Genomic DNA, 13231 nt, shown 5'->3' on the forward strand with positions numbered 1-13231 from the left:
AAAAACCAAAAAAAAAAAAAAAAAAAAAAAAAAAATTTTTTATAATCTTGGAAGCTCAAAAGCTCACCTAATCAGGTGGCTGCTGCATGAACTGTCTTCAGAAGAGCACCACAAGAAAGGCAAAGAGAGGGGTCTGGCAAACCATGAGCTGAGAAAGTGTCTCTGGGCTTTATTCATCCATGACTAGATCGCCTGTGGAGCCATGTCCCCACCACTGAGCTTCCACAACTCCCTGTGCTAGGCTGCTACTGAGAGGTGGCACCTATCTGGGTCCACAGGAATGAGGGAGACCATGAGAATGCTGGCCATCTTGGTTCCCCAAATCTCTGTCTCTAATCTGCTACACTGAAAGAAAGAAAAATATGGGGGGAAATGTGTTATCTGAGATAACTGCAAGTAGCAGAGGTTAGCCACTGTCCAGGGACTGTACAGAAGGCTTGCTCATTGTTAGCATCAGTACACGAATCTAACACCCCGGTTCCTTGAACAAAATGAAATAATATTTTATTTTAGTTATTATAGTATGAGCTTGGCATGATTGCCTTATACTTATTCAGGTAGCCTGATAATTCAGTTTTACCAGATCTGGGGAAGGCAGCCTATATTATTTGTATACAGTTGTAAAACAAAAGGTAATGATTTGCATTTTGGTCTTATTTGTTTATTGATTATTTGATTTGTTTAGGTTGGTATATTGTTCTCATTTCCTTCATTAAGTAAGGTGAGGTTTATTCTGCTTAGATTTGAGTCAAAGTAAAGTGGGCTGTGGACAGTGAACAAAAGTAGTAAGTACTCATTAAACTAGTCAGATTTGACTGTTTGGCACAATGCTCACTTCTAAAACTCAAGGACATCAAAGTGTTTTTGATAAAAAGACAATTGTAGGATACTTACTTAAACTACAGGACAAATTGCTGAACTGATGGTAAATATTTTAACACTAGAAATTTGAATTAACAAAGACAAAGTGTAGAGGACAGAAAAGTAACAGAAGTGCCTGTCAGAAGACATGAGCCAGAGAGAAGGTCAGTGAGTAGTCGGTCCTGGAAACCAGTCAAATTGGGAAGACTGAAACAGTCAGTCCCAGCAGGTAGCCTGCACATACACCTCATCTGCTGCGGCTGGATTTCCAAAGAGAACAACCTACATGACTAAGATCCCTTACCAGGAATGTTGTTCCAGTAAGAGATAATAACATTGTCTTTCCAGAGTACATAATTTACAGAGAACTTAAAGCCCTGTTTGTTTTACATTAAAACATTCCATATTAGATCTTACAGGCCACATTTTTTGTTGATATTTTTCACAACATATATACATACACACACACACACACACACACACACACACACACACACACATATATATATATATATATATATATATATATATATATATATATAATTTCAGTTTGCTTTCTTTTGGTTTTAGCATCCTAGAGACTGTTTCCTTGGTAAAAGGAGGAAATGTGTTCTGTATGAAGTTCCATGTGACTCACACTGGCCTGAGTTAAGCATCATGTTTCTTAAGTAACAGCTTCTTTTAGCCAATAATTTCTTGTAGGAGGCATACTAAGGTCAGTGTTAGCTGTTCTCGCAGGCTGCTCACCACAGTGTGCACATACTCGAGTTGGTTTACATTTCTTTTCAAATAAATTGGGTCTTGGAGCAATGAGTATTCAGAAGCTTGTTTAAGATGGCAGCAGCTATTACGTCTGTACTCGTGGCTCCCAGATCACACATATTGGCAGTCCTTCTCCCAAATCCTTCAGATTACACGTATTGGCAGTCCTTCTCCCAAACACCGGGCCTGGTCTCCAGCTATCTTTACCTACACACCCCGTTAAGTCTAAAGCTCGGCGTGTCTGCATATCACCCCAGCACATTTCTTTCTTCTTCGCTGTGCGTCTCCATTTGGGAGTGTGTATGTGTGAATAGTGTATGGTGTGTGCGCGTGTGTGCGTCTCTGATGAGGGTTGAGAGATGCACTAAGCTATGAGTGTAACACCGAGTCATTAAGAATCAGTTTAGCAGAATAATAATAGTAGGTTCTCCTCAGGGCTGATGGACTGTCTAACCACAGGTTCTTGACCCTGGTAATGGTGCCAGGCAAACGTTTCTCCTTGTGGAGCAGGTCTTAAATTCAACCATAGTTACCCCCATGACACTTCTACCACTGTTATACCAGTGGGTGTATCTTGCCAGGCCTATTGTCACTGTTGCGTTCAGGGGGTGCACAGCTGTGTAGGACTACTGCTTGCTTTCCTTGTCCAGTAGAGCGCATAGCACCTTCCGAGACTGTGAGAGCTAGCCAGCAGGGATGGATGGAGCTTCCAGGGCAGGATGAGCTTGATTTTTCTGTGTTGTTTGACTTAGATATGTGGTGTGCTTGGCAGTAGAGTCTCACTGTCAAGTTCTGGAGGCTAGCCAAGAGCACTGGCAGTAGCTCTTAGTGTTGGGGATATAGGACTTCACAGGTCAATAGCTGTAAAAGAGGCAACCCGTTTATTAACCCGTGGTGGGGACATTGTCACTCCATTATAAGGTAACTCCATTTGAATTCCTTCCATTGTGCATATGAACTCAGCAGTTGTGACAGTGTCCACAACACCTCTGCAAACCCAAGCCAGACAGGATCCCAGCCTGGGGAAAGGAAGCAGACACTAGGTCCCACCACTAATTAATGAGGATCATAAAGTTAATCTGTAAGGGTGTGACCCTGATAGGTTGATCACACTCCAGTTAGTGGCCACACATCCAAAAGTATTATGGGACTTGATGGTTTTTTAGAGGAAGAGGAAGATAGGAGGAGGGTGGTCTGGATGAGTGTGGGGCGGGATGAATGTGATCAAAGTTATATACAATTCTTAATAACTAATAAAAGGGGATACTAATTAAAAACAGAAACCTTAAAACAATAAATTTTTAAGATATACAAACTAAAAATCTATTCCAGCATTTACTGAATTCCATTATTCTAGAATAAGCCATAATTTTTAAAAAAAATTAAGCCACCAGATAACAGTGAGCTGACTTACACCCTATTAAGTCTTGGGCTCTCCCCCCAGCCCCCCAGAAAGTCAGAGGTTCAGTTCTGTACTTTAGGGTCAGTTGTTTAACCCAGAGACCTAAGAGGAGACATATCTACCACTCTCCTAAAACATAGGTTATGTTTGTGGCAAATGTGCATCACAGCTTGAAATTTTAGAGCTGTGATTGCTTCCATCAGTGACCTTATTTTTAGTGGAAAAATACCATGTACTATAGACAATGATGAAATTGTCACATCTGGGAAGAGTTGAGCTTTGCTATTTTCTATTTTAGATAGTGGAAGGGTAGAGATCCAGAGTGTCACCACCTAGATGAGATGTAGCGTCATTTGTGATCATCTTCTTTTTAAGTCTCTAGAATGTAAGGAATAGAAACCTGTGCCCTAGTTTGCTGGGACAGACAGAAGGAAGTTGGGTGATGTCTTTGAAAGATTGAAACAAGACCAAGGTTACACTTGAGGATCCAGCTCCTATTTACCATCAACCTTTGAGACACCTGTTGAGCCTCCTGAGTGAGCCTGCTGCCCTGCTGATATCCCTGTGTGGCTGTTGGGAGCAGGGTCAACTGGTCTAGAGGAGGTTGAACAAGTAAAACAAGAAGACATGTCTATAGTGTCCCTGAGGCTGAGGGGAAAGTGAATGTAGGATGGGATTGTGATTATTCCAAACCTAAGTAGTTTATCCTCAGACACCTGAGTCATGCTAATGAAAACAACAGAGTTGCAGAAATTTCAGGAAGATGAAGGTGTCCATTGGGGTTTGGCTGACAGAGGATCTGAGCCTGAGTGTTGTAAGAGGGTCAGAACTGAACTTTGAAAACTTGCCTCAGGATATTGGAAACAGAAGAATTTTAAGTACTTTTAGACCCTTGAGAATAAACATGACAGTACAACAGAGGTCTGGGATTGTGCTAAAAGTCATATTATACTTAGGCAAAATGTACACAAAGGTAAAAAATGTGCCTAATGCTAACATGAATGCTGTTCTTCTTAACTAAGGAAACCCAGTGTAGTTCTGTAGTTCTTTGTCCTGTAGTTCCATTAAAGCTGTGTCTGAGACTTGCGTATGTGAGCTGGGAGACCCTGTCTAGTCACTGAGCGCTCCTGGCTCTGAGGAAGCTCTGGCATCCCCATTTTCAAGTAGGAACCAGGAGTAAAGACATGAGAGGGGCTGGGGAGCTGCTCAGGGACAGCACCCGCTACCTGGGTATGCCGATCTGAGTCGGAACCCTGATACCCTGGGAAAGCCAGGCGCAGTAGCCATGCCTGGGCTTCCTGGATGCCCTAGAGACAGCTAGTACATTATGTGCATCAGCAAACAACAAAGGCTGTGCACACACATACATGCACATACTATACACATGCTAAATAAATACAAATAAAATAATGAAAAATTTAGAAGTGATGTGCCCAGAATCATAGACCAGTAATAGCAGAGTTGGACTTTGACTCCTGTAAGACTTACCGCTTCATTTAGCTAAATTCCAAGTCCTTAAAATGTTAGCCCTGTCTGTATTCAACAGGCTTTTTCTGTGAATGACTTCCATAGTGCACTTTTAGTCACTGTGCGTACTCATGTACTAGAATCTGAAGAATTCAGACCTTGAGCTAAGAGAGTCTGCATTGAATTTCACAGTCACAAGCACTGGTCTGGATGCTTACTGACCAGTAAGAGCAGTGTTCCTCTGGTAGAGGCCAGTAACCATGCAGGGCAAACACTAACTGAAACCCTGGATCAGGGGCCAGAGAGGTGGCCAGCAGCGAGAGGAGCTTGCTGCTCTCACAGAGGACCAGGCCTGGGTTCTCAGTACCATGTTGAGAGACTCAGCCACCTGTGCCTCCAGCTCCAGGGGTATCACTGCCTCTGGCCTCTGAGGGCTCCTCCCAGGTGGGACATGCACTCATGCACACACACAAGTTACATATAAATAAAGGACATTCAACAAACCCAACATTACAACTCTTTAGTTGACAGCTGTAAAAAGCTGTGTAGTAAGTGTTTTGCATTATGCCTGCTTGGTTTGCGCAGTAAGACTGGCTTCTCGAATTAACTAGGTGTGACCCTAACAGTTTCAGGCATCTGATGTGTAATGTACTCATCAGTGTTATGTACCTGTGAACATTCCTTTGCTGGGAGCATGGTATTTTTTCTAAATAGCAGTAATATTGGAGTTTGAGTCCATGTAGCTTTTGGCAATCTAAAGCAACCAAGTACACAGTGAGGTAAAATACTGAAAGTATTAGCTATACACAGAAAATCATTTGCCAAGAAAAGCTAAAATCAATAGAAACATCCCTTTATTTGTGCAGTCCCTTAGGGGGAGCCTTGTGCTTAGGGTTAAATGTGTAGAAGGTAAGCTATTTCATTATGCCCCCTGCAGCCTGAGAAGGCCCCTGGTAGTATTTGCCCCTAGGAAAAGTTCAGTTGCATCATTGTGTACTATACATTAATTTTCTGTTCCGTTATTTAATGTAGTCTCCTGTCTTTCTTAGTGTAACTACAACTGGGGGTTATTTTAATTGATGCTTTTTAATTTATTTTTAATTTTATGCATGTGAATGTGTGCTTTGCATACATGTAGTGCACCACATGTATGTAGTACTGGTGGAGGTCAGCAGAGGGCATCTGATCTCCGGGAAGGGCAGTAACACACAGTTGTGAGGTGTCTTGTGGGCTCCAGGAATGGTACCCAGGTCCTCTGCGAGAGCACTGAGTCCAACTGCTGAGCCATTCTCCAGCCCCACGTTGTTTATTTTTAAGGGAATGATGTTTGAAAGATGTAAAGCATTTAATCCTTAAATCCTGGACCCACTTGTAAAATATTTTCTGCACATCTGTCTTCTGTTTCCCAGGGAGAGAATGGTGTGTGACCGACCACAGATGCTGGTTCAGAAAACACAGTTACTCTGCATTTCATGCTTTTTTTTAATGCTCTGTGATTATGAAATAAATAACTCCAGTTCTTGGTAGAGTGATCATCAGAGAAGCTCACACACAGGTTTCTTCACACTCAGTCTCTCAAGTGTTTTCCTCTGAGGAAGTCTTGTTACCACGGTAGGCGTGGCTTTGTAGTTTTAAAGCACACCTGTTTCCCCTGTTGCACAGGACAGCCTTGAAACAGAAATCGCTGTTACCAGAGTTCATAGCTCCATATACAAATAACTTGATGTTAAGAGCTGCCGAAACTCACCAGCGATTTATTCTGAATCACTGTAGGCTATGGAGCTTCCAGGGGACATCTCAGCACTTGAGCCTTCACGCTCCAGTGTGCTTTCTTTTTTAAAGATTGATTTTTGTATTATTATTTTCATCACGTGTGCTGTTTAGGCATGTGCATGTGAGTGCTGGTGCCTGGAGAGGCCAGAGACTTAGGGCTACTGGGACTGGAGTCAGGGTTGCGAGCCACCCATGTGGGTGCTGGGAGCCAAACCCAGGTCCTCTGCAAGGACAGCAAATACTTGGAAGAGCTGTGGGTTTGCCTATGAGTGTCATATGTCATTGGTAGGGAAGAATGAAGCTGGTGAGCCTCTTCTTGGAATTTTCTTATTTACCTGAAATGACATTCAGATGCCAACATGTTCCTGCACATACTGTTACTGCGCAAGCTGACACACCACGAGAGAGAGAGAGAGAGAGAGAGAGAGAGAGAGAGAGGAGAGAGAGAAAGAGGGGAGAGAGAGAGAGAGAGAGGGGAGAGAGAGAGAGAGAGAGGAGAGAGAGAAAGAGGGGAGAGAGAGAGAGAGAGAGGGGAGAGAGAGAGAGAGAGAGGAGAGAGAGGAAAGAGGAGAGCACGCGCGCCAAGGAAGCGTCAGGAGGACGCACCTTCCGCCCACTCTGTCTCCTGAGCTTAGCGGTCTTGTTCCTTAGTGCACGTTGCTAATTAACTACTGTGTGTTATCAGCTACATCTGATACCGTGACCAATAGAATGTAATTCTTAGATTTCTCTTTTATCACATTCAGAAACCAAAAGTGTTAAAGTATCAAGACAAACCAAATTTAATTGCATGGTAATATAAACTTCTGGAAACCTGTTATAAGTAGAATTGACTATCTACAAAAGTATTTTGTAGCCAGTTATACTTTTAAAGTTCAAAATAAGTAGATTTGAGGAATTTGAATTTCGCCTGTCAAAGAAAAGTTCATGATTCATTGAACATTGGCTTTGTAAAAAAAAAAAAAAAACAAAAACAAAAAAACCAAAAACTTCATTTCCAAGTCTGTATGAAAACTAGGGACTTGCTCTAGGTTTTTTCAAGTGCCAACATCTGGTGATATTTTTTTCTAAATATGGCATCTTGCAGTCATTTCCTAGACTAACCTCAGACTTCCTGTTTCAGCCTCCCAAGTAAGTGACATGGATGCATGTACCACCGTGCCCTGCTTGCTGTACATTTTGGTTGCTGTTATTTGATCCCTTGAGGCAAGGTCTTGAGGTGTAACCCAGACTGGCCTGGAATTCGATGTGTATGTAGCCTAGGCTGCCCTCGAAGCCATGAGCCTCGCGCCCCGGCTGCTCACATGTTTGGTTATAGGCACTGCTACACCTGCCCGTTCTTTTCAATATTAGTCTTTTTGCCTGGATTCTTAGAAGACATGAGTGTGGGTTTTGTTTTTTTTTTCTTAAGGTATCATGAACTGGATCCTTACAAAAGCCTTTCAGACAACTTGAGGGACAAAGTGATCATTGAGTACCCGACTTTGCACGTGGTGTTGAGAGGATCTGGTAATGACATGCAGCTACTTCAAGGTAAGCAGTGTGGCTGTCCCTTTTTAAAGGGACAAGCCGTAACATGGCTGCTTGTATGTTTTATCTGTGTGCTTCCCCACTGTGTTTATAGATGTAAAAGAATTGACTGTGTACAGCAGTCAGTTGTGAGGTACCAAATAAGCAGGCGTCATCTCTGCCCCATTAGAAAGGGTGCCGGTTAGGATGCTGATTGGAATGGGTGGGTTAGGGTGTCTTGCTGGAAAGGATGTTTTGGCTTATTTGGATTGTCAAGATACAGTTTACTGTCTACTGAAAACTTAGGAGATTCCCGAAATGAGAAATGACTGCTTCCTGTCCTCCCTTCTAGGAAAGGCTGCTGCTGCAGGGAACACTCACTGGATGTGAAATCTGGGCCATGTTTAGTTAAGCTGCTATGGCCACGCCTCTCTAGTTACCTCTTTAAACTCACTGGTTTTATTTCCTGCCTCTTCTGATTCTTTGTCCATGTGAGAGGATATTAAAACTGCTAAAGCTAGGAGTGGTGTTTGAAGGTTTGGTGTTGTATAAAAATCTTAGCTGCGTTCCAGCCATTGATGGAAGTAACCTTGCAGTGCTACACAACACAGGAGTCTCTGGCTGGTTTAAAGCTCAGCACTTACTTTTAGAATGAGATTACTCAGAACCCTGAGATAACATTGCAACGGAGAAATCGTGGATACAGGCCAGGCTGCACTGCAGCAGACAGGAGAGACTGTGTGAATCGGGACTTTTAGATAGTTTTAGTCAGCAAGTGTGGTTTGTGTTTTGTTGCATCACAAAATGTGGCCTGTTTGTAAGGTGTTCTCTCCACATGTATGTACGTCATTTTTTTGTTTTCTTGGATAAAATTATTTAAAAAGTTTTTGAAGATTCTTTCAGTGCTATATCTTGAAACTAGATACTGATTAACAAATGTGGAGTTTTTTAGAAATAATTTAAGAATCTCTAAGCCTTATATTTATTCTTGTCTCTTTTTTTTTTTACCATTTGAAAATAGCCCTTTTTTTTTACATTAGAAATTTCAGTTTTAATTAATCATTTTTACTTCTTTAAACTTTTTGTAAAAACCTTTTTCTTCAACATGATTAACATAGTGCTGAGTCTTCTAAATATTGGTTTCAGGGAAAGTTGTAGAGTGAGTTCCTCGCCAGGGCAAACATGGGCTGTGTAAACAAACAGCACACACAGCTTCTCTTTCACCTTGTTTAGGAATAACACTTGATTCAGGCAAGGCTTCCTGGGATGAAGCGGTAAGAAAGGGTAATTCATCCTGTACTGGAGCCTCAAGTAGAATTTGTTGCTTTATTTTAGACTTATTTACAGGCACACACAGGTGGCTCCTCTTTCTCTGTAAAGGGCTGTCTAGGACTGCAGCTGCAAAGAGAATCTGACAGAGTTCAAGGGTCCTGCCCTGGCTGGCGTGTCCTAAGTGCATCCCTTAGCAGGAAGGGCAGGCCTGAGGACATGCATTTATTTTCCTTGGCCCATCAAACTGCAAGCTCCTCTGTGCAGTCCTGTAGTGGATCTTCTGCCCCGTGGCTTATGATGAGGGAGGTTCTGTAAGAACTGAACATTTTCGGGGGCTGGTGAGATGGCTCAGCGGTTGAGAGCACTGACTGCTCTTCCGAAGGTCCCGAGTTCAAATCCCACCAACCACAACCATCTGTAACTAGATCTGACGACCTCTTCTGGAGCATCTGAAGACAGCTACAGTGTACTTACATATAATAAATCTTTAAAAAAAAGAAAGAAAAGAAAAGAACTGAACATTTTCTTGGAAAAGCATTGAAAGTTTTGTTCTCTCCAATTGAATTTTTATCCTGAGAATAGAGTTCTCTTTGGGGGAAGAGGTGTTTCTGGAAAATGCAGTGTACAGTTGGTGACTGTTGCAGTGTTTGGTTGGGGTTGCTATGTTCACCAGCAAGGGGTTTGGATTGCTCGATGTCCTTCCTTCTCTCTTTAAGGAATGAAAGGGTTAACTCTACCACTTAAGGGCTAAGCAGGAAAGTGCCAGTTAGCTCTGGCCCATGGCAGGAGTGACTTGAGAAAGCAGCCTGTGCTGTCCTATGAGGAAAAGGACAGAGCCCTGTGAAAAGTCAGCTGAGCAGCTTTAGAAGGCAAAGAAAAGGCTGCCTTGCTGCGGAGCTTCTCAGATGAATCAGCAACATTACCAGTCTCTCACTGGGAAAATAAATTCTTTTGTTGACTCCCCTCCCCCATCCTTCCTCAGCCCTCTTTGTTTTCTTTACCTTTTACTGTGTAGGTGATGGTGAAGGTGAGGCTCAGACATAAGAAAGGACAGCTCAGTTGTGTGTACAGTGGGTGACATGATAAACCCCTGCAGAGAAAGCTAGAGGGCAAAATAATTCACCTATAGGATCTCAGAGGAATTTGAAAGGAAGGTTCAGGAATTTATAAAACTCCCAAGATGGATATTACCTGAGGTGGCAATATTTTGGTGCCTTACCATAGGAAAGACTCGACAACTGTTGTTTTGGTTCCAGTACAACTGTAGATCTAAATGAACCACAGGGAAGCGGTCAGTTGGAATATGAGACAGAGGGACAAGCTTATCTATCTAGCCTGTGCATATCCTCTATCAGCTTCTTTCTGCTTCTCTGCCTCATGGAGATAAACAGTAGTAACTTTAAGCAAAATAATCTCTTTATAATTCCTTGAAGGTTTAGTTTTACTTAAATGTGTACAACAGTATGTGTGTGTGCACGCACGCATGCACGTGCACTCACACTTACATGCAGTGCTCTCAAAGGCCAAAAGAGGATGTTGGATCTCCTAGGTCTCTGTACCTGCCCTGTGTGCTGTTGAGTATTGGGATCCACACTTTGGTTCTGTGAAAGGCCCTTAACCCTGAGCCATTGCTCCAGACCCTAATCATATTTTAATGTTAACAATTTTAAAAGTGCTTTAAATAAGTTACTTCCTTTTAATTTCATTATCTATAAGGACAGAGTAACATATAATTACAGGGCTCAGTATCCTGTATGTAATGAGACAGATCCAGGGAGGGGAGGTTAGGTTATGTCATGAAGCACTGGCTTCAGTGCCCAGCTGGGTGGTGCTTACCCTGGGCATAAAAAACTTCAGAGGTGCTCCGTTTGTGCCAGCCTTCATTCGTTCACCTATACTTGCCATTAAGTTAAATTTAAAATATACACATATATAAAAATGTTTCCAGCCACATGTAGGCAGGCCACGTGGTAATGGTGGTCTATTTGGTGTCATCAGTGTGGGATAACTGAACTAAGAGGCCGGTCAGTTGGTCCCCAAGTCTAGCACAGTCAGGAAGGATATAACCTCACAGGATATAATTGCCAGTTTCACCCATCACTTCTCTGTTTCCTATGTTCAGAATTGTGGATCCTGGCTGCTTGGTACATGACACAGTCTGTCCCTGTGCACAGCGCTGTTGCTATGCATCAGAAGGGAGGAGCGGTGAAGAGAAAACAAAACAGGCTGCGCAGTATAAACATCTGACTCTCTGTTTACATGGTTTTTTTCCCAGTGAAAAGTGACTCTGCCCAGAAGCTCGGCGATGGAAATTGAGCACTGTGGAAGAAGGTGGACGTTCCCAGAGGGCTGAGAAGATTGTGTGTTACTGGACTGCTGGGTGACTGGGTCTGTCAGTGGGTGGTGTGTTGTTTGTCTAAAAAGTAATTAAACAACATAATGTTTCTCACGGGGAGAATGTTACTGCCTTTTGAGCTAAGTGACTTATAAACCCTCTTCCATAGGATGAGTTCCTTGTGCACCTGACTGGTGTAATCCTTACTAGACATTCAGTATGCTTATTTCTATAAGCTGAAAACATGTTTTATTTGTTGGGTTGTCACAAGACCAAACCCAAGGGTCATCTGTATCAACCACAAAGCTGGCTCTCTGTGGTCTCATCTCTCTGAAGAGAATGCCTCATAGCAAAGCAGCCACACCTTCTAATAGTGCCTCCCCTGGGCTGAGCATATGCAAACCATCACACGTGTCATAATGAATACTCATGTTATACCTACAGGAGGTGAGGTTGGAATGGGTCTCTGAGAGCCCTAGAAGACAGTGGTATTAAAGCTCACTCTTAGATTCTGACAAATTCTGGAGGATACAGACTGAGACAGTGACAAGTTTGTCATCTGCAGTCTGTCCATGGATTACCTTCTAGGAGGGGAGAACCTGTACCTGGCCTCTTAGTTTTTAAACAGTGATTTCAAAGACAAAATACAGCTTTTCATAGTTGCTAATTATCACATATAGGATTAGTATCATAATTTACAACATAAAATTTGCAAGTACAAGAACCTAAATTTGAACCTCAGAACCCACATTTACAGAAAAAGCAACAGCTGTCAGGCGTGTAATCCCAGGCCAGCCTGGCCTTGCTTACTCTGTGACTTCAAGGTCAGTGAGAAACGTCTCAAAATCAGGGTGGTCCACACGCATAGCACACACAGTTATCCTCTGGCTGCACACATGCACGCTGCATCCTTCAGCCCTTGACAAGCCAGCTGTGTGAGCCTACTCTTTCCTGTTTCATATTCTTTGTGAGTAATTCAAGGCTCCAGAGCCCCTTTTTCTTTCCATTCCTTACTGTGATATTTTACTTAGGATCTCCAGAGTCACTTAAATACAGCGTCATCATATGGAGGAGACTGAGGTCCAGCCAGATTAAGGCGTGTGCTCAAGACCACTTAGATTAAGTGAACCAGCAATGTATTCAAGCCAACACAGTTGAGCTTCTTAGATTACATCCTTAACTGTTGGGCTACAATCTCAGGTAGGCTCTGTATCAGAGACCATCTGGGATTCCTGCTGTCTCAAGTTACTGTGACTAAACTTGCCACAGACATTTTGTTCTTCATGCTTGTGACCAGTTATGAGTTTCTGTGTTTACCACCTTCCTCTGTGTAAAGAAACTTATCTAATGAGGTCTGAGAGCTGCTCTCATAGATAAACTTGTTGGGTTATTTATTCGTTTGTTTTGTTTTATTTTTTCTTTTTAAAGACAAGATCTGTATTTTCTGGGCTAGCTGCAAATTCACACGTAGCCAAGAAGCCTTGAGCACCTACCTGGTCCTTCTGCCTCCACCTCCCTAGTTCTGGGATGATAGATACCCAACCAACCACTTCTTCTTTTATTTAAAGAAGGTTGTTCATAATTTGTTAGACCCTCTTCTCCATTTCTCCCAAAACGCTGGCATCTGGTCTTTTTCATTGTCTCCTGTGAATTAGCCACCACTGAACTAAGTACTGCTGAGAGCTATCACAGCAGGCCTTTGGCAGCATGGCTGTCCCAGACTGCTTGGACAGTGGGCCCACATGGAAAGGACACAAACATGCCACAATAACTAGACGACTGCCACTTTGGCATATTGAACATCAGAAGAGTCATGTGCTTGGCCTGCTGGTGAATCCAGCTATAACTGT

General features: G+C 42.7%; 1 protein-coding gene across 4 annotated transcripts in view; it reads left to right on the forward strand.

The window, feature by feature from the left end:
- Znhit6 (zinc finger HIT-type containing 6) overlaps positions 1-13010 on the forward strand; it is a 33353-nt gene extending 20343 nt beyond the window's left edge. For all 4 annotated transcript variants that reach the window (XM_021196567.2, XM_029538093.1, XM_021196564.2 and 1 more), the window contains 2 exons: positions 7677-7798; positions 11322-13010. In XM_021196567.2, coding sequence (XP_021052226.1) covers positions 7677-7798; positions 11322-11362 — 163 coding nt within the window. In that variant the 3' untranslated portion in view covers positions 11363-13010. The remainder of the gene's footprint in view (positions 1-7676; positions 7799-11321) is intronic.
- Positions 13011-13231: the final 221 nt, after the last annotated feature.

Source organism: Mus pahari, chromosome 4 (assembly GCF_900095145.1).
Source record: "Mus pahari chromosome 4, PAHARI_EIJ_v1.1, whole genome shotgun sequence".
Lineage (NCBI taxonomy): Eukaryota > Metazoa > Chordata > Mammalia > Rodentia > Muridae > Mus > Mus pahari.